The 22,063-nt window shown below is 36.5% G+C and overlaps 1 protein-coding gene across 8 annotated transcripts in view; it reads left to right on the top strand.

Moving 5' to 3' along the window:
* Positions 1 to 22,063, top strand: part of FRY (FRY microtubule binding protein) — a 235,081-nt gene that overhangs the window by 51,941 nt on the left and 161,077 nt on the right. For 3 of the 8 annotated variants that reach the window (XM_027898292.1, XM_027898288.1, XM_027898287.1), the window contains exon 1: positions 17,662 to 18,467. The exons of 1 other annotated variant lie outside the window; for it this stretch is intronic. In XM_027898292.1, the coding sequence (XP_027754093.1) occupies positions 18,398 to 18,467 (70 nt within the window). In that variant the 5' untranslated portion in view covers positions 17,662 to 18,397. Of the gene's footprint in view, positions 1 to 6; positions 106 to 17,661; positions 18,468 to 22,063 lie in introns of those variants that run through there. 4 more of the 8 variants (XM_027898289.1, XM_027898285.1, XM_027898291.1 and 1 more) reach the window with 2 other exon arrangements.

Raw genomic sequence — 22,063 nt, 5'->3', positions numbered from 1 at the left:
TTTCAGTGAAAATATTATCGCAGTTAGAAGTCTTGAGATATTCTCTCAAAGCATTTCTGGAGTTCAGACCAGCATACAGTCTAGCAAAGTCACTTTCTAAAAAAAGTAAGTTGATTTGACACTATATTTGCATGTAAATTGTAATGATGAAAATAAAAGAAAGAGAGGGGGTTGTATGTAAGAAAAATATTCAAAAGTTGTTCAACAGTGATATGAATAAATTATTTAATCTTTCATGAGTCATGGAGATAAAACAGCTAGTATGTAGAACTTATTTTTTTCTTTTGACTGGCAATGTTAATCGAGAAAGACTTGCCAAAATCTAATTACTTTTAATAAGGATGCTTAAAATCATGGATACAGTATGTGTCTTGATTTATAATGATCTGTGTTCAGTATTTTAATTTGGTGAAGATATGAATATCCTACCTCCTCTCTGAATAAATTGTACTGCATGGTAATAATGCATGCTTGCAATCTGCATATGATAATTGCTGTTCACTTATGATACCCTTAGTGGCACCCTGCACAGTTTGGAGATATTTGAGAGATTGACCTGTGATGGTGCTGCATTTAACAAGTATGATCCAGCAGAAGGGAAGGCAAGACTGGCTTGTCCAAAAGTTCTTTTCTTCCCTTTCTGACTTGAAAAAATTGGCTTGGTTTCTCTTTAATACTGCTACCAAGACCTTCTGCTGATTGAAAATGCAGGGGGGAGGGAGGTGTAGCATTTTTTATTTGCTGTTCCTATTGCAAGCTGATGTTGGTTCTGTATGCCACCAATTTTTATTGGGCCTTCTGTTAAGATATGTCATTAGTACATTGCTGACTGAGTGTGCGTTCACCCACTGATCTGGGTGAGTGACCGCTGCTTTATTAGTAGAAATTATAAAATTGATAATATCTTGCTTTGATCTGGCCTTCTGTATTTTTATGCTCTCTTACATATTTCTACATACATTATTTAATATACTCTTTTATTCCTTGAATTTTAGTCCTTGAATGTTTCTATTAAATAGTGTTTTCTTCAGGAAGGACGGGGTGATGATTCACAGAAAAGCTCTGGATTCTGCATTTTGAAGTCTGATGTCATTGATGCATGTTGTCAGACTTGTGTTCTTCTTGGGTTTGCTGGTATTTTATGGACTGGGGAGAATGATTTCCAAGTGTTCTTGTAAGCAAGTGATGAAGATGCTTCCTTGTCTTTAAGTTGTATTTGGGACTGAAGCGAGCTCTCTTTGTCCATTGGAGAGTGACTTGAAAATGAGGGAGAAGATAGGGAGGAAAGTGAAGTTAAGACAGGGAAGGTTCCTTCTGCTATTGTGGCTTGGATATTTGTTTTCTGATTTGTTTTTCATTTGTTTTTAAAACTATTTAGTTGTCTCCTAGATTTAGATTGCCACTATCAGTTCTTAAAGGTGTTAAGACTCCACTTTAAAGCAAAGGCTCCAGTGTTCAAGTGAACACACAGTAATATACCTCAAATCTTAGAACGTCTAAGGGTTTGTAGACCTCACTCTGCTGAAAGATCTTGTGAAGCAATTGTAGCACTTAAATCCTGAGTTCAGCACAAGTTTCTGTATGTGCTGCCTTAGAAATAGCACATGAAAAAAGAATCTGGATTGGTAACGTAGTTTGCCAGTTTGACTCTTTGGCTCTCTGCTATGTCCTTTTCAAAGGATAATGATTAAGGTGTAGAGTGAAATCTTAGAGCTTGTGCTGAGTGCTCGTCTTCTGGGAATCATAACGGGGTTTCTTTGTGTCTTTATATAATTTTCAAGAAGCAGCACTGAATTCATATTCATATGAATATGATACTGGTTGTATCTCCAAAAAAGTGTATGAATATAAAATGTATCAAATTCTATAAATAGAAAATCAGAGTCCTAACAAATGTTAGCAAAATAGGAAACATGCAAAAATGTTTTAAAATAATAAAGAACAAGCCAATCACTCTTTACATCTAATGATAGCAGCATTAACTACATTCCATGTGGAGTAAGTCTGTGAGGGTTTGTTGACATTATTTCTGAGTAAATCTTTCTTTGGCCATCAAGGCACAATAGGATATTTTATTCTCTTTGTCTGATTTAAGATGCAACTTGAATAGCGGGATCACCATAAAAATATGCCCACCTTTGGCCCATAAAGAAGTATTTTTGTGCTAATGGATTGGATAGATTGCCAATAATTTTTTTCAGGGAGTTGTGAAATACGTATAATTTTATTACATGAAAGACAGACATTACTTTAAAAGTCTTACAGTAGTGCATTTACTGTAATCAAAAGCTTATCAGCAAAGTGTTTTAAAAGAATTAGACTTAAAGGTTATCTAAGTTGCTTTGATTTAACCTTCCTGCTGATATATATTTTGTTCCTCTTCTGAAGAACAATCTTCACATAAGTTAATGTAGGTAATGACGTTGAAATATGTTCTCTTGGCAGTCAGATGGGTCTATGCACTGCATATAAATAACTCAAAATGTATTTCTTTTATAGTGCTTGTTTACTTTCAGATACTTCAGTAGACTTGCTGGGTGCATTGTGTAGGTAACCAACTTTCAGCTATTTATACTTAGCCTTACATATTTAATTGGAGCAAGCATACTGTATCCAAAGCACCCAATAATCTTGGAATCTCTGAAATAAAAAATCTCAACGTTTTCTTAATTTTCATTTCTTTGCTGTCTTATTGTACCTGAAGTTAAACAACAAGCTTAGGAGATTCTGAAAATATTTGCTTAATTTCAAGAATTTTTAAAAATCGGTATTTTATTAATCTGTTTAGATTCAGAGACTGTCTGAAGATGAGTGTAAACAGTATAGTTCATCTGTTACAAAAGACTACCTGTTGAAAACTCTTTGAACATAACTAGAATTATCTGTAAGATTTTTTTTCTTTTTTTACTACTTCTTATGATAAAAGATGCCCTTGTGAATGAAATCCTTTCGGGTAAAGAGAAAATTTAGTCAACCATAGCTCTCATATTAATTTTCTTTATTGTTATAATTAAGAGTGGTTAGTTTGGAATGTGTTTTTTATGTATTTGGGAGATTGGATCTCAAATTAGGAACCTGATTCGAGTAGCTCAAAACATTCTTTACTGGGGTTTCTGGGGAACTGAAATTGCACAGTACCTCACAATATAAGATCAATTTAAATTCTTCTTCGCACAGGATATCCCAATGTATAGCTGCTGCACAAAGTTAAAACGCTGTATTATACTTAGATACAATTTTGAAGACCTGACATATATCTGTTCGTGCTTTTTAATCCTATACTTAAGTTGCACTTAAAATTTATTTAAAGAGGAAATCCTTCCCATCTATTACAGGAAGACATCACTGTTTTCAGGGAAAAAATGTATGTAGTTAAGCAATGTATATTGTGTGATGCAATCTAGTGGCTCTTTTTACAAGGACCTGCTTAGGTACTGGGTTTTTTTTATTTGTTTATTTCAGAACTGTCTGAGGGTATTGCTGTGACTTTCTGTGGGGTTTTGCTGGTGTCTTTGGAGTTACTGTTTCATGTTGGCTGTAATGGCAACATGCTTTAGTTGCAGAGCACGTCACAGAGATTGAGCATCTCTGTGTTAAATTCGTTGTGAATTATCTGCTTTTCTGAGTAACCCTTCTCTGGGGTAGTTTGTGCTGCAAGCAAAAAAGGGTTGGCAAAATAATTTTTAAGCATGATGTTTAGTCTGTGTAATGGTAAGGAGAGGGACAGTCAACAAGTGTCATCTTTCTAGCTGTAACCTCATTTATCCTGTAGTTCCTAATTTGTTTAGGATCTCTGAGCTAGTCAGTCTCTTGCTGGCCTGTCTGTTCTCTCCTCTTCCATGTATGCAAGTCAGAGAAATCCCTGTCTAGCAATGCTGCTCCATTTCTTCCTCATTTTGCCTGGATAACATTCCTAACAATTCTCAGGCACAGTTCAGAAGCTGACAAGAGTTGAGGAATCGAGAGAGAGCTGAATGTTGCCACCAGTATTTAAATAGTGTTTTACGGTGCACTTGTTGCCTGTTTCATGACAATCTGGCCTTGTGGCCAGAGAACAGCCCCAGTTACTAATGTAGGCTTGGCATTCATGGTCTAGTGTAGTTGAATCACCAGTCTGTCCAGCAGGACAAAACTTTAATTACCATAAAGGTCATTAAAACTCAGTACCAGTTTGTTCAATGTTCAATTTAAGTACTTCTGATAAGACCTGTTTAGGTTTATCATGGTCAGTTACTGACTCCTCTATGGAGAATCATTCAGTCATTAAATTTCTACTAATTGCTAAGTCTCCATTCCAAAGTCACAAGTCTAATCTGCAGCAGAGCTACTATCACACAAAGATGGAAGAGTGAAAGAAGGATGACAAGAAAATTAGGCTCACAAGATGGAATTCCAGGGTCTGAAATGTAATTTTCTACCCAGTGAATTGAGGATAAACAAAATGTATTTATACAAGTCCAATTCTGGAACTAGAAAATCAGCAGTTCTCTCTTTAGAGAGAATATATGTAATAGATAATAATATATGTCATTAGATAATATAATGTAGTTTAAGTTTAGATTTGTCATACTAAATGCTGTGAGACTCTTAGATAGTGTTAGAGTTTGTCCTTTATCTGGTTTCAGGGTTAAGAATGCTTCTGCACAACCTATTGTTATATTTTTATTCCTCCAACTAGAAAGCCCACTCTGAAAGAGGGCTCAGTGACTGTGTAAACTTCACTCAGCAGAAAGTGAATTGATGGTGATGGAGATGGAAAAGACCCAGGTAGTTAATGCTGCCTTTGCCTCCATCTTTACCTTCAGGAGGCCTTTAGGAATCCTGTTTCCCAGAGACCGATTGGGAAGACCTGAACTAAGGCCTTACTGTTGGTACAGGGATAACAGGTTAAGGAACATCTGGCAAACTGGATATGCTTGGGTCCATAGGACCTGGCAGGATGCAACCACAAGCTGAGGAAGCTGGCTGGCATCAAGGTCTGACCTGCTAGTCTTTGAAAGTTCATGGCAACTGGGGGAGATGTGACTCTTTTCTTCAGGAAGTACAAGAAAGAGGATCCAGGAACTACTGTCTGGTAATCCTCACCATAATCCTTGTGAATATGATGGGGAAAATAATCCTATAATTCATTTCCAAACATAAGAAAAGTAGATGATTGGGAGCAGTCAGCATGTTTGTATGAAGGGGAAATCATGCTTTACCAACTCAGTAACCTTCAAAAACAACATAACTGGCATGGTCGATGATGGGAGATCAAAGGATGCCATTTATTTAAACTTTAGAAAGGCTTTTGACAATATCTCCTGTAGCATCATCATAGACAAAATGATGAAATACAAACCAGATTTATGAGCAGTGAGGTGGATTGAAAACTGAGCTGCCACACTGACTGTGTTGTGATTAGCAGCGTGAAGGCTTGCTGGAGGTCAGTCACTTACAGCATAGCCCAGGGATTGATACTGGGGCTGGTACTGTTTACCAGGAATCTCATGAACCTCAGTATGATTTAACACAGTTTTGTTCAGTATTTTAACACAATTTAATATGTGTTATGATATGATATGATATTAACACAGTTAATGATTTTAACATATTTTTGTTCAGTATTTCCTCTACTACTACAAGTACTTCTACAAGTACTTTAGTTTATAATCCACTCGGTGTTACTGAAAATCTTAGCAATTCTTTTACTCTGCTTTCCAAGATTATTATAATTGTTTAGGCATTTCCTTATTATTATTTAAATTGATAACCTTCCCTATGAAATATTACCAGAAAATAGAATCTACTTTTTTTTTTTTGCCTTTTGTGATAGATAAATGGTAAAACTGTCAAGCAATCCTATAAACCTGCTTCATTGTGTGTTGCCTATAGGCAATGTCCATTGTTGCAGGAGTTGCAGACACCTTTCTTTTCTTATCTCCTTTGCTTTCTTCCACTCTGATACTTGCAGGAGAAATAGCAGAAGGAACTTCCATGAGCATTAGCATTTCCCCTTTCTCACACAAGAGGTCTAGAAGGAACAGGTGCAGTAACTTTAACAGATTTATCTTCCTTTTTATAAGGTGTTTTCACATTTTCACTTTGATCCTGATTTTAGCTATACATGTCTAAATTTATTATTGAAAACAGTTTTTCGAGAAACTGGATAACTGGAGTGTCATCTTTCGAAACTCAGACATTTACTGAATACACTAGTTGCATCAAGTTCCCTTCAGAGATGCTGGAGAAATATGGGTATTGTGTTTATTCCAGATGATTTGCTGTAGATGTCAGTATTAAAATGAGATGAACCAGCTTTTTTTTTTTTTCCCACATTGATTATAAGACATCCGATCTGAGAAGCTGAAATGGAAACACCTGCATTAAGTTGAATAATTCCCACATCTTTAGCCTACCTTTAGTTTCTCCCTTCTAGAGAAGCAAGGGACCAATGAATTCTTTATTGCTTCCTTTTTTTTTTAATAAATTTATATGACTAAGTATTTCTTCTGTGCAAACAATGTTGCTTACTCCCACATTGGTGATTCAAAAACCAAGCTTTATCAGTCATAAGTTACTGTTGTCTTTTATTAATAACTTTTAGGGTAAATGGTCCATATTCATGAACACTTATTTTGCTTTGTTTTTAATGAGGTGTTATTGATTTTCTATGAATTTTGTGAAAATAATTTCATTATTTTTCATTTGATGTAATTTTCTATCTGTCTTTGTGTCATGTATGAAGTGAGCAAGTTAAGGTTCTGTATCTGTTTAATATTGTAATCTGCTGATGAAACCTCATAGAAACAAATATGAGTGCCATTAGTTGCTTTATAGTAACAGCATGCAGGCTGTTGTCCACATAGATGGATATCTTAGAGTAATTATTTTGTTCTGATTGCATATTATTGAGAATTAGTAGTGTTGCATGTATAAGTATATCTGAAATGTTTGTGTCTCATAGCTGAATCTATAAGTACCTGTTTTTGAATTTGCAGATTAACCTGTATCTAGTATTACCTGTAATAGCTTTGGAAGAAGGTTTTTCTGTTTTTTTTCTTGCTACTCTGAATTAGTGTACATGGACCAGAAACAGACATTTTCTGATGTCATATGCATGCTGGCTTTTTAAATCTTCAAGCTCATTTTCTGGCCATGTTTTTTGCAATTAAACCTAAAATGTGCCTGTTCCTGCAACAGCCAAAGTTTAATAAGGGCTCAGCCAGAAACGTGGCTTTGAAGAATTTTCTTACTATAAAACGCAGTGCCTGTTATATATGTTTGTAGATGCATATGAGCAGTTGGGAAAGCTGTTTAACCATGTAATACCTATGAAGAGCATGTCTTTGATTTCTTCTAAACTTTTTTTTTTTTTTTCAATTTAGAAACATTATTTTCCTTTGCTTCTTTTCCCCACCTGAACACCCACCATCCTCCCTTGTGTTGACCATAGTGATCATGAGCTTCTGTGGGGATACTCATGACCTCATTTACACTGAAGCTATTGAAGGTAATGCTGTAGCCCCAGGACACACACACTACCTAAATTAAATGTCTGCTCCTAACTAGTGCCACCGCAAGGCGACCTGGTGGAAAATATGGGGAAATGAGAGAGGACAGAAGAACTTCACAGCTTTTCCAACAGTAGCACAATCTTAGATTAGCTTAAGTCAAATAAGAAAACACACTCCGCATCAAATCTGTTGCATTATCAGATAGGGTAGGAGTATCCTTACATTCTTGGAGAAGTTTCCATTTTATAAAGGATTCTGCCTGTGCTGGTGCTATGTTCTTAGTTCACTGAATTAGTCAGTAGGTAGCGATGACCTCCCTTGATCTGTGGAAAAGTTCAGGCAAGGTTCGTGCGTTAGAGCCCTGTGTGAGTCGGGAGGATATGGTGTCGCTGAGCACCAGTACCCGACTGAGCATGAGCTCAAGTTCCGCACCCAACACCGCCTGCAGCTCCACTGAAAGCTTTCAAAGCAGGTGAATCCTGGTTGTTATTTTTTATGATCACCCATCCCTTTTGATTTAGGTTGCTATAAAAGTTAACTGGATTTTCTCCAGATCTAAGCATCATATTCAAATAAAAGTATTCTGTCTCAGTGGATTGGTTTTTGTTATATGCCCGATATTTTAGATCTCACAGCTGAGGAGCCAATCCAAAGATCAAAAAGAAAGAACCTATTTTACTCTTCTGATCTGATGGAAAAAAAAAAAAAGATGGGGGAGAAGGAGGTCTGCTAATTTTAATCAGTTTTTTAAAAAAATGAGTTTAGATGTTCAAAGCCTTTAATGCTGCAGTGGACAAAGTACACTGGAGTTTGATACTTAACCAGATTAGGCACTTAATGATCTACAAAGCAACGATTAGATGTTTCAGAAGATAAATGCCTTTGAAAATCTAGACTGTGGTGACTCAAAATCATTAATCAAGTGTAGTTAAAGCAACTATAAATATTGCCTTTACTAGGAAATCACTCAGTTTTAAATGTGACATCTTTTTGTGCTTGCTTCCTTGTGTACTAAGCCTAAAATATTTTTCTTGTAGTTCATAAAAAGCAGATTGTAAACTGTACATTTTTTCACTAAACTGCAGTTTAGTTTCAAGTGTAGTGTGAGAGAAACCTTGAGTAACATAGAACAAGGTAATTTAATTCTTTCTAACTTAAAGCATCAGCTGTATTGGACCTTGTAGCTCTTGGAGAACTAAGACATTTTTTGTTTACCAGAAAGAGATGAACTCTGGAGGGTATAAAAGACCCAGTTACAAAGACTGCACATATATTTAACTTGGCCTATGTGAGGTCACTTGTGCTTCTGTAGAAAAGCAGCAAGTTAAAGGATGCTGGAGCTCTATCTATTGTCTGTGCCCAGACCAGAGAGCTGATGTTTCAAAACCTTCCCCACAGCAAGGGAGAGCCTACAAAAAAGTGCTCATCAGTTAAAAAGTATTATGCTGAGGGAAAAAAAAAAAAGGCAGCAAAGAAAGACTCTCTATGAAATTGAGATCTCAACTGCAGTGGATTACTTCAAAAGATGAAATAATAGATACTTATAGGTAATGTTTTAATTAAAAAAGGCTCCCTTCCCAATGTTTAAAAAAAAATATTAAAGATTTTGCAAGTCAGATCAAGTATTCTTACGTAAGATCAGTGAGATTTTTTTTAATTGTTTTCTCCTATCTAGCCAGCATCTAAACACACTGTTCTGCATAGTAAGCTCCATATGCTGGGTCTCACCAGTGCTTGCCTGGGAGGGTTATATAGGAAGTGAATTCAAAACTACATAAAACAAGGCATATTCCTTTCAACAACTTATTAGGATTGAGATTGTTTATTGACATCAGTTCTTCAAAGAATGGAGAAAATAATTTTGAGTAGTAACAGGAGAGTGCTAAGGCAGAAGCTGTAACTGGAGGGTCATCTGCAAGTAATGAGGAATGTGAGGGAAAAGCAACCATGAGGAACAGAAATTTCATTGTAAAATCGTATGGCCTGATTTTTGCTGACATTGCCTCACAGCAGTCATTTATGCAAAGGTCCTGTAAAGTAGCCAGTGGCCTGATTCCTGAAGATTTTTATTGACAGCGATTTATGTTTACTTTGGATATTTAGAAGTATTTTCAAAGGGATGAAGGGGGTGGTGATTGACAGCCTAGCTATTAAAGGTATCAAATGAACTAAGAAGTGTATGTTTTTGTGCATGTCCTGTTTATAAATTGCAGTGAGGGAAAGAAAAATATATATTTTTTGGTCTACCACCTGGCATGACTTCTTGGGTAATCCTGATTTTTGAAATATTACTTCTTTCCACTTTGAAACAAAAAAGCAGTTTTAAAACTGTAGATAATATTCAGCTGAGTCTTTAGGTTCTTGGTCTAACTGGAGGTAGCACTGGTCTGAGCTACCTGAGTCTGAACTTTGTTAGCACTTTTGAGTAAAATGAGACAAAAGCTCTTATGCTGTAATGAGCCAGGCTCCAGCTATGCCAAGCACTTCACTCACAGGAAAGGCCTGAGCCCTACTCTGAAGGATGTAGTCTTGTTTGTGACAATACATGTCAGGGAAGGTGGAAAATCTGTGCAGTGATACATGCAATATGATCTTTCATAATTTTAAAAACTGGTAGATAACTAACTGTTAGTTACCTTGGGTCAACTAATTCTGATGGTGCTCGGTTTCCTGTTTCACCCAGGTAATTCTTATGCAGGTGTTGCAAGAGGTAGCAGTTTTTTGACTTATTCAGAGTGAGCACTGTATGCATAAGACCCATCTGAGGGAACTGTGGAGGTGTTAGGAGGGCACGTGTGCCTGGCTGGTCTGATGGCCTCTCTGATATCTCTCTGATGGCTGGCAGAGCATGATACCTGATAGGAAGGTGTAAGGCAGCACATGTAGTACAGCCTGATTCCATGTCTGTCCCATCTTGATCTATAGTAGATGGAAGTTGGTTGAAACCCCTCCAACACCTTTGTTCTCCCTTTATGAGGGAAATGAAAAATAACTTACTTTGTAAGATTGGTGTTTCTGGTGGAGCAAAGGGACATAAGCAGAAGGATACCTTTCTACAGCGTAATGAAAACGTTGAGGTGTGAGTATCCAAATAGGTCAACCAGAAAGGAAGAAGTGTTAATAATTAAAGACAAAACTAGAGAATGGAAAGTTAAAAAAAGAACAAGTAAGCAAATAGCTTGTCACAAGAGCATCTTACCTAAAGTCAGGGAAAGCTATAAGAACTGCTGTGGCAGAATTAAGAGAAAGAATATATATCTGTAAATGTATTTGAGATTCAGGAAAACATCTGAGTTGAAAATCACACTGCAGCGAATGCCTACATTGAGATAAGACCTGTCTGAGGGATGTACTAGTATTAGAGAGTAAATTTGAGCTATTACACTGAAGATTCCACCTCCTAATTGGGTAACCAATGAAAATGTCATATACTTGCAGCATGTTATAGGGTGTATCTTATGGAAAATGAGTATTTTGAACATGTCATCCTACAACCGAGACAAAATCAGGAAAACTAAGGTGTATGATATAGTTTGTGTTTGGGCCAGGGATGCCTCAGGTTTGGCATCAGCTCACCACTCTGTGTGACCTGGTACCAATCTCTTAGGAGTAAATTAGCGAAAGGTGGGTAGGGTTCACAAGTTACTACATCTTGTCTCTGAAAAAGCACCCAGAATTAGAGTCACAATCAAGGGCTGTTTGGAAATTTCCTGCAATGAGGAAGTTCTGACACATCGTGCTGGGATGTGTGGGGAGTATGCTGTGTAACCTTGTTTCTAAAATATGGATAAGGGTTTGTTACAAAACTGAGAAAGAAAGAAAGAAGTTTATAGGATACCAGTAATGGAAAACAGCTTGTTTAGGGATGGTCCGTGGAAATTATGGCAAAGAGCAGAAAGAAAATACTGTCAAGTTATTCTTCACCCCTGCTGATGCCTGTGGGCTGTGCTTGTGGGACATAGGCTGCATTTTGACTTGCACAGCAGTATTTCTTGCGTCACTGTTGCCTGAGTCCATGTCCCAGTGGTAGTGGTGCAGATTTCATATTGGCTTATAGGATGGTATATTTTTAGCATATGTGTGGTAGGTCCGGGCAAACAAATTTTGTTCCTGGCTGGCTGATGCTTCCAGGCACTGTTCAGTTAGGGAGAAACTCAGAGGTGAATGTCAGAGTCCTAAGAGGATATGTCAGTTTGACAGCTCCTCAACGGAAGGATAATAGTATTTTGAATCTTGAAGGCATAATTCCAACATTAACCAATTAATCCTCTGAAAAATGCCTAGTTATTATTTATTACTTACAGATAAGGCACGAACCCCTTACAACCTACTTAATTACTGTAATGAATTCACTGAACAAGCGGATGATGAAAGTTGGGTGATGCATGAATCTATCATGTATTTATGAAAATAGGTTAATTTTACTCTATTTGATTCCATTTAATAGGCTTCTATTTTAATATTTTATATGACTGTACCCAAATTGCCTGATATCCTTGCTCTGGAAATACAGACATGCTCTTAATTTCCATGCTGCTATCTTCCATTTTGACACAGTTTACAATGTAAACATGCGTTCCCTGGGCATTATTTACGGTTCTCCTGCTTCTGCCTGTTTTGCTTCTCATCACTAGGTGGCAATAGCTGAACAGTCACTTTACAAACAGGAGGGAAAACAAAATGGTGCAGCAAAACTAGTGAGACATAAACGAAGAAGGATTTCTGTTTCTTTATTTAGAACTTAGCACATGAAATCAGGTTTGCCTAATGAAATCTTATTTTCTGCAGTGTTTTCTGTCACTCTGTACTTTTAATTTGGACCTAGAACGGTGTTTATTTTACCTTGTAAATCATGGGACATTATAGTACATAGAATTCAATTGATATAGATCACAATTTTGATCTTCATTTTAACAGAGGATATTAGTAATGCATGTGTACAAGCTACTTTGCTAATACTTAGCTAGAATTGTTTTGTGTTAGGCAAACTATAACAAGCAAAGCTAAAAACCCACTTTAAAATATTCTAATGTAGGGAAATAAGCACATAAACTCAACAAATGCCAAGTTGAAGAATATAAACTCACTACATATAAATACTGTGGGTTTTTCTATTTAAAAGTTAAAATATTCTTCTTTTTTTTTTGTTTGTTTTGCTGGCTTACACGTGGATTTGTTTTTTCCTTCTGAAACCATAGGGAGACAATCAGGTACCTAAACATAAGTGTATAAAACAAAGCCTCCAAATGCTTCAGAAGGCTGTGGATCTAATGTATGTCTTATGTCATATCTACCAGTCTCTGCGAATAACTCACATACCTTAGGGTATCTATAATCACTCTAGACACCTATATTTAGGCACCTGAATAGTGTTCAACTATGACCAGTATCCATCTGAAAGCCAGCACAGTCTATCAAGAGCAGAGCAGAAAGAGGTTCCCAGAGAAGGGAATGTGAAATCATGAGCACGATGCAATCTCTTCTGGGATAATGACAATATCATAGGTCCTTTTTCTTTTCCTCTTAGGTGTGTTCTGCTCTGGTATCAAATAGACCTGGGAATCATTCTTAGTAGGGTTGCTTTATTTTGCCCAAGAGGACTAGATTGTATCAAAATTTGTATCAAAAGACCTTAATAAGCTGTCTTTACTTACTCCTGGGGTGAAAAACTCCAGACAGCTAAACTTTTATAGAAACTGTACCAGTATAAGTTCCAAGCTGATTCCATAGAAATCAGACACATGGGAATAATTCAACATAACAACATTATTTGACCAAAAGGACATAGCATTTGACCCAAGTTAAGGAGGAAGAGCTATATGAAGGCATAGAAAATAATAATAATAAAACATGTTAAACTTTCAGTACTTCAGCAAAGCTACTTTTGGCTTTGAGATCTGTGTCCACATCACTGCTTAGAGGACAAAATTTGAATCCAGTGTTTATACTTGCTTTTTTACTGTTGTCATCCATTAGACACTTTCAGCTACTCTTTGCATTTAGCCTCAGATTCTGAAGAGTTAAGATTGCAAAATACAAATAGGTCCTTTCATACCAAACTAAAATGAGCCCTGGAAGATTGTGCAAGACTGTGCTATATTCAAATCTCCATGTGCTTTTTTAAGGATTCCTGCAAGCATTGCTCAGAACATAGAGGACTAAACTGCCTGTATGGCTGTTGTAAATCGTACACATTAAAACTCTAAACAAAATTGCTACCTATGCTGCTAAATATTAAAAATCTAAATACCCAATTGACAAAAGTAGTTACTCTAAGCATCGTGTGTATATAGTGAGGAGAAACAGGCTGCTTTGGACAAATAATTGTGCTCTGTACCAGAACTCTTTGGAACTATTGTGTCATGCTGAAGGCACTCACCTCCCAGTGTAGACATCTCAGCTAGATGCCTCAAGACAGATATTGTGAATACCTCCAGCAGTATGTGTTTTTGTTATTCTTTTTCCTTTACTGAGTGAAAGTTTTGAAGTTCATTTCTCAGATGTTTTGTGATTAAAATCGCTGTTCATGCAACGCTCTGCTCATGAGAACAGTTCTGACCATGCTGATGAACAGCATCTCCCACCTTCTTTTTTCCAAAGTTGGGGCATGGAAATTCCACAGCTCAGACTTTGTTTAGATAGAAGAGGGTATAAGCCACTTATGCAAGGCTCCTGGACACATATCTACCAGGATACCTTTGATCTCAGAAGGCAGATGAGAGAAGAGAAGGTGCACTACATTTCACAAATGTGTAGTGCGAGTTACACACAAATATTTGTAATTTAAACAATTCTTATATTAGCATGGTATTCAGCAGGTGCTTCATCATGGTAGACCTATGAAAAGCCTTCCATTTTGGATCATTGGTTTCTTACTGTGGAAAAAAAAGTTACTTTTTTTTTTTTTTTTTGTCAGCTCCCATGTATTAATATCACAAAAGAGAAGCCCACTGTATTTGTAAGTATGTAAGTCTGCAATATCCATCATCAGACAGCTTATGTTCACTGACAGGTTTTGTATGCTTATGCTGGTCTATCTTTCACAGCCTGGAATATGTAATTAAATTGTAAATATCATATAGTCAGCAAGAACGGAAGTAGATGCTGTATATATTCAAAACTTCTTAGTCTTGTGAGCCTCCGAAAATAAGTTCAGAACACTAGATTAAAATGCTGCTGTTTCTGCCATTTCAGTGTGTTATTCCTGTTTAGGAGTGTTTCCAAAATGTGAGTGAAACCATGATATCTCGAGAATGTTTTATTTGAGCAAATTTAGACAGGGAAATATTTAAATTTTATTTAGCGTTTAAATTTTTTAAAAATAATTTAAGATTAATGATAGAAGATATTAAGATTTTAATGGGTTATACTTTTAATTTTAAAGAAACTGTTAAATTCTGAAGCATATACTAAAAGGTGAAAGCAGTGAGATTCTGTGTTGTGATGCAATGTTTAAAAAAAGACCTACTATAGATGAAATTTTGGTTCCAAATCACTTTGAAAAAAGTCAGTAAAAATGGTGTTAGGGGATCTGCTACTCCTAGACAGATGGCTGAATGTAGCTCTAGCCATTTTATTGTTATTCTGCAGGGAGGTGCAAGTAGGCATTAGGGGATACTTTAACATCCCTTACACAAACTCTACTTATGGTAGTCAAATCCAGATATCCTTGGATGTGATAGCCCATTTATTTCTTCACCAAATGATCACAAAGTCAAGAAAAGATTGTGCTGGTTAGATCTGATAACTGGTGAAGACCAAGGACAAATGACAAGAACATTACTGGATCCCGTTCACACAAGCTGAGTCAGGATAAGCAAGGATAGATCTGCAGTTTTGAAAAGACAGTCTTGAGAAATAAAAGGAACTGGTTAATGAGAGTTAAGAAAACAGGTACTCGCCTGTGAGGGATGTCTGAAATTTCTTTAACTTGAAAGTATCAAAACCAACCAACAAACCCTTGAACTTTTCATTCTGCCTGTGAGGGAGATGTGAGACCTTCAGGAGCATCCCGTGGAGGCCCGCTGGTCACCCACCTCAGCTGGTGTCCTCCCAGCAGCAGCAGTAGAGGGCACTGTTTGGGAAGAGCACACACAGGTGTAACCACTCTCTGCAGCCCATCCCTCTCATATGCCCCAGCAAGTTATTGCAATATTAGGGATGTTAGAGGGACGTTTCAGCATCCTTTAGAGATCTAAATTTGTATTTATTATCACCATTTTGAAGCTGCTAATGCTGTCTACCTCCACGCTCTCCAGCAGCAACAAGTTCCAGAAGCTCACCACTGTCTGAAAAAAAGGAATCCTTTCTTTTGTTTATTTTAAACTGATATCCCAGCCATTTCAGTGAATGCTCCAACATTCTTATGGAAAAGGACTGAAGACTTATTGGAAGAATCCCCATTGCACTGTTAATCCAGCTGTGGCTTGGAGGTTAGAGAGTGTCAATTTAAAGTGAGCACTATCAAGAGTTCAGCTGAATAAGAATAGGGGAAGGAATTAAAAGCAAATGGTTAAACATCCTTACTCCTTTTACAACTTTGAAACAAGAACATTGATTTTAAAAAGTCCAGTATCCCATGAGGTTGAGAGATGGAGTAACAATTTATAGGGGGAAGATGATCTGTATCAACAGAGAGGCTGCTTGTCACTCAAGACTTTGAAACAAACTCTGGCAGGAGATTGTATTTAAAGGTGTGCATTTAACTGAAAACTGGATAAAATCCAATAAAGATTTAGGAAATACAGCTATATGCAAATTACTTTATATTTTTATTTTCAACAAGAGAATTATGATAAAATTAATATATTAGTCATCTTCATAAAAGCACTCAATGTAGCACCATGGGAAAAATTAATACTTAAGTCCTTGAACACAGGAATTAATGCAACATTTTTGAGGGTGAATAAGGACTTCCAAACCTACCTGGCGTTGTCTCTGCTGAAAAATCGATTAGTGGGATGGTAGGAAGTCATCAGTCCTAGACCTTGGGATTTGCCTTATTTGGTATTAAATTTAACTTTAATTATAAAAAGCTGGAGTATGCCAGTTAAAACAAGATGGTACAATGAGGAGAGGTTGTCATTGGGGTGAGTGGGGGAACAGACGGGACAGTGAGGTCTCAGAACATGAATTGGGGGCCCAGAGAGCTAGCAATAGGATGATAATTAGGGAGGAAGAGGTGAGCAACTCTCATGGGTGTAGTTGGTGAGGTCAAACCTAAAATACTCTGAACATTTCTGGTAGTCCGTGTTCGTGAAAGGGAGTAAACAGATTTTGAGTCAAGAAGGTTTAAAAAGCGAGTTTCCACAACAGCTTTCCATTAGTGAGGTCACAAAACCTTATCTCTAGATGAGGTATGTTTACAGAAGACATTTAGCATATTTTCAGTGAGAACTGCGGGAGCTTGATCTCAATGACCCTTGTGTTCCTCAGTTTCCAATCCAAACCAAATATTCCACATACTGAAACTAAAAATAATGTGCAAATATAATTGCTGACAAAGTTTTTAGAAGAATCAGCAGCAGACAAGCTCTTTTTTTGGCTCAGATACTATAATTATGAAATGCTGCAGGAAATTTATTCCACTAAGTGTGAAAAGAGTACTGTTATTCCCAGGAAATAATATCTGGAAGGATGATACCAAGAACATATGAAACAAAAAATATTTTGGAAACTGATTCTTTTTCTTTTTCTTCGGTACCATTAAAATATGCATAGTGATGTAGTATGATTATATGAAATAAAATCTTAGGAATATGGAAATTGTACCTAGCAATTAAGTATTTTGTTGATAATACAGAGTAATTAACAAGCAGTGAATTGCTTCTGCCTCGTTTTCTTACGTGAATTCAGTTCCTTTTTAGAAACTATTATTTCAAGATAAAAATTATATCAAACTGAGAATTTTCTGTTACTCTTCCAGAGGTGAATACCAAGCAGTAAGCTCTCTGGGTTATTTGCTGTTACGAATTCAGCCTGCTGTCTCTCATCTTTGTTAAGGGAAGGAAAAAAAAAAAAGTGCCAAGAAGAAAATGACAGCACGTTTTTCTGTAGCAGTGAAAGAGAAGCAGAAGCAGCCAGTCCGAATGCCGTGGGTTTAGTGCTCTGGAAGTGCTTCTGTTGTGCAACTGGGCTGAGGGAGAGCCTTTTTTTTTCCCCAGCGTCACTGCAATCAGATATATGGGTGCAGCTCTGCTTTACCGCAGCATGATGCAGTTGTGTATAGTTCAGTGTGCTCTTCTTGGGAACAGGCGGAAGGAGAGCAGCTGACCAGAGCATGCAGAGGATATTCATTAGAGGGTGCTTTTTTTTTTCACTAAAGCTAAACAGTACGTGTGAGATTCCTCCAGCTGCAGAAGAGACGGTGTCAGTGGGGCTTCAAGTTGATACTCGGTTTGCAAGAGGAGGTGCCTACGCTCGGGCTGACAGCTTCTGATGGGAAAAAAGCTTCTGACAGGCAAGACTGCATGTTATTAAAAGCACAGCTCAGACACCCTTCGGGAAGATACTCTAACTGTTCTTATGGAACAAGTGCTGTGGTACTGCTTATCCCTTAACCAACCAGAAGAAATTTGCCCAATTGTGGAATGGAATAAATGAAAATACATACTGAGGGGGTGAGGGAATAAAATACACTTCAGATATAATTAAGGACGAGCCCCGAAGGAAGAGCAAAGGACAAAAATCTCGTGGTGTGTTTTTGTTGTTGCTGTTGTTGAGATTTTTATTTTTTTTAATGAGCTTACCTACCATGAACGGAAGAAGTGGATCTGCGGAGACTTCATTTCCTCCTCTGACCCCTCGTTTACATCACTGACTGGTGACAGTCACATCTACATACATAGTACCTGCCACTTCAGCTGCTCAGAATTACAGAAGCCTCTTTGTATGCAGCAGACATGGCTAGCCAGCAGGATTCTGGCTTCTTTGAAATCAGTATCAAATATTTACTGAAATCCTGGAGCAATAGTGAGTAGTAGAAGAGTAATCTTTTCATATTATGAATTGCTTGGTAAATAGCTAGGATAACCTAAAGGATAAAATCTTATCTTTCTATATGTTTGTGTTATGTAAACCAAATAATTTTTGCTTTTGTCAGTTCTAAAAATCAAAATGTCAGAGATTTAAATAGGTTTCATTAACTGCAAAGGCTGTAATGAGATTGTACTAGATTTTGCTTGATTGAATTCTGAAGTTAGCCTGCTTTCTGGCTCTAATAGTACATTGCAGAGAGTGCATTCCAAACAGCGTTTCCTGTCTACATGTTTGTTTGATTTGTTCAGACTTTATCTAAATATTTTTGAAAATGCTGTTTAATCACAAGGGTGTGGCATAGCTCAGAAGTTATTTTTTGTTAATTGTGCACCGAGGACAAAATTGTAATTATTCTACTTCAGGTCTGAAAGTCATTTTAATGTGATGAAAAGCAAAACATCAGTTGCTTGTAGCTGCACTTCCCACCCTCTATGCTTCATTTCAGAATCTTATGCAATATTTCCCTCCAGAAAGAATCCATCTGTTTATCTGATTCAGGCTGGGTTTTGCAGAATGTAAACAAATAGCATTTTAGTCTTCCTTGGTCTTTTCAGTATTGCTGCTCCTGATTTCTATTGCTGTTTAAATCAATCAGTCTTCAGATTTTTTAACAATATTATGTAATGAAGATGTCTGAGTAAAAATTAGTTCTTGCAAATATATTCAGATTAGGTAAGGCCATGAGATAACTCTGGCAGAAATTGCTATTTAAAATGCATGCACAGTATATTCCTTTTCTGTAGAATGTTGTATTAACAGTGCTAAATCTCCATATTTAACTGTTTTTAAAAATGTCTCTGGAAAAATCCAACTTGGCTACATATTTAATAAGGTTCTGATCATCCCACTATCTATAATTTATAATTTTTGCATAAAAGACTAGTAATTTTAAATTCTGTGGTATAAAAATATTACAAAATCTGCTCAATACAATGAGAGTACCTTTATACATGCAAAAAAATAAAAATAACACTGTATTAGGTATGTCACATGTAAGACTTGTCTTCATTAAACGATATCCATAGAAACTGTATTTTTCCAGGTCATTTGTAACCTCAGTAACACTGGAGTGCTTGTTTGATACTGTTTTTCTACCACAAGTGTGAAGCCACCAGGGAATAATGCTACTGCCTAAACAACATTGTTTATCTGCCCCCCTTCCAAAATATTTAGTTCATATTCATTCAAATCAGTGATCCCACAAGGACTAGAAGAAAATTTTTATTTAGTTACCTCCTTGGACTAACATTAATCAAATTCTGAGAACATAAGTGTGTATTGTGACAACACATTTTATAACAAGCCAGTCACAGTTTATGACAGAAGAAAAACAAGTCAGTTTATGGTGCAAAAATCTAATCAGTTGTCGCATTATTTTTGCAGTAGCCTACTCTAACTTGAATACAAAGTAAATCTAGCACTTAAGAATGAAAAAAATTACTGCATTATGGAATTAAATGTAATATTTTAAGTTTTTTTCTCTTTTTCCTCTATGTTGAAGTGTATTGAAAGTATTTGAAAATAAGAAAGATAATTCTAGTCTGAAATTACAAGTCCCTAAATTCTGTTCTATGGAAATGGAAATAATTTATGAATAATTGATATTTCTGACATTCTTTTAGTGGATAAACACACCTCCTAATGCAGGTGAAGAAACAGTAAGAGGAAATTTAGTAAATTAACCCATGTTTCCTTACACTTGGGGGTTTTTTTTGCTTTCAGTCTAAAAGGGTATATTCATAAATCTGAACATACCCTTTCTGGCTGAAAAACAAACAGTTTGATAAGAAGACAGTAGGGAGTTCAAAAAACCTAGGGCTTTCTTCAGCTCTGTTATGTGATGGGTGGAGCAGAGGAAAACACTTCCCTTGCTTGAGAAACTGCTGGGAAGCCTGCACATGCATGCACGGGAATATGTTTTCCAGAAAATAGGTGCTGTGCCTGCATACCCAAGAGCAGAAGTAGGCTGTAAGTTATGCTGGGGCATTTACAAAGCAGCAAGAGGTCTATCATACAGTTTAAAAACAAAAATAACTTCGGTTCCTACAGTATATATTTTGTTCAAACAGTAATAGTGCAGAGGTGCTGTCCATATACGTTTCTGCGAACTGGCACTTGAAAAGAGCAGCTTTATAGTCTCATGAAAACCAGGCCTTTCCACTCATTTGTGTTTTGGCTTAAACAGAACATTAATGTTTTCTAACAGAGTGCCAACCATATCCATTGCCCATACCATGAAATGTACTCAGTTTTTCCTCTTGGGATGCCAATTTTCTCTGATTTTCCTATCTAGCATTCTTGACACGCCGGGCAGGATTTCAGTTCAGTGTCACACAGCACTTGTCAAGGTGTTCACCTAGCATGCTGCTTGCATTTTTATTTTCATCACCCAGCTAAGGGGTCAGGTAATTTAAGGGCAATGGATTTGGTTCATTTTAACTATTGTAGTCAGAATGATACAGTCAATGAGTGTTCTCAGTGAGTGTGCGCTCTTTTTCCTAAGGGACAAAAAAGCCAAGTCACAGTCTGGCCTTCAAATCATACCATCAAACTGAGAAACCTCAAAATACTCCTTTGCTCTGCATGTGTCAATGAGATACTGGGCACATCATGCTGTCTGAAAAATATTCCTGTAACTTGTTGGAGATGGGATCAGAACAAGGATTCTCTAGTTGGAAAATAAGAATAATCAACTAATTTTTTTTTCCAATCTCATTTGTGTTCTGATGTTTTCTTAAATATTCAAGTATTTTTGATCAATGCTGCATTATTCAACAACTGCGTTGATCATTTGCATTACTTTTTGAAAGTACTGCTAAAATGACTATGTTTGCTTAAGGTGAGTGGTACCCATTTGGCCCACCGAAGTTAATAAAATAAATAGAGTAAAATAGAACTCACCAAAAGTAGGAGGATTAAGAGTCTTTTCCTCAGTTTAGTTATGGAAATATTATGAAATGCAGTTTTGTAAATAAATACTTCTAATTTATTCAAAGCCTAACATATGAATACAGATGTTAAGGATTTGAAACCTGATCTTTCCTTAAATTTTTTTTTACTTTTTTGAATGAATCTGATAGTTTTATTCTGAATTTAATTTCCAATTGTTTAAAAAAAAAATCTTGAGTAGAAATTTTTAAATCAAGCTACAAGAAACTGGAGTACCATCTTTATAAACTGCAAAAAAGTCTATAATAAATTCCATCTTTTGTGGTTTCTAGATCAGATCAGCAATTAAATTTATTGGGGAAAGGGATTGCGTGGAAGAATCTAAATGGCACAGGTAGATGGGTCACTTGTGATCTCTCAAGTTCAGCTCTTCTGTGGGCTGGTAGAAACAGCATTTCATTGTCTCCCAGATAGATAGATCTATTAGAGACAGATTTTCAAGGTGTCTTTTGTGTAATGAAATGAAAGTGCACATTTTGCATACTATTTTCTTTGCCACTTCTCATAGAGCAGGGTTATCTTCATGGCCGTATTTGAAGGATTGCAGTGCTTGTTTATCTACCTTTAAATGGCAAGATGTT

The sequence above is a fragment of the Empidonax traillii genome, unplaced genomic scaffold (genome assembly GCF_003031625.1).
Source record: "Empidonax traillii isolate 1590-97213 ecotype Southwest subspecies unplaced genomic scaffold, ASM303162v1 scaffold589:size398478, whole genome shotgun sequence".
NCBI classification, from domain to species: Eukaryota; Metazoa; Chordata; class Aves; order Passeriformes; family Tyrannidae; genus Empidonax; species Empidonax traillii.
Note: the sequence above shows the minus strand (reverse complement) of the source record. Positions and strands in the feature narration are given on the sequence as shown.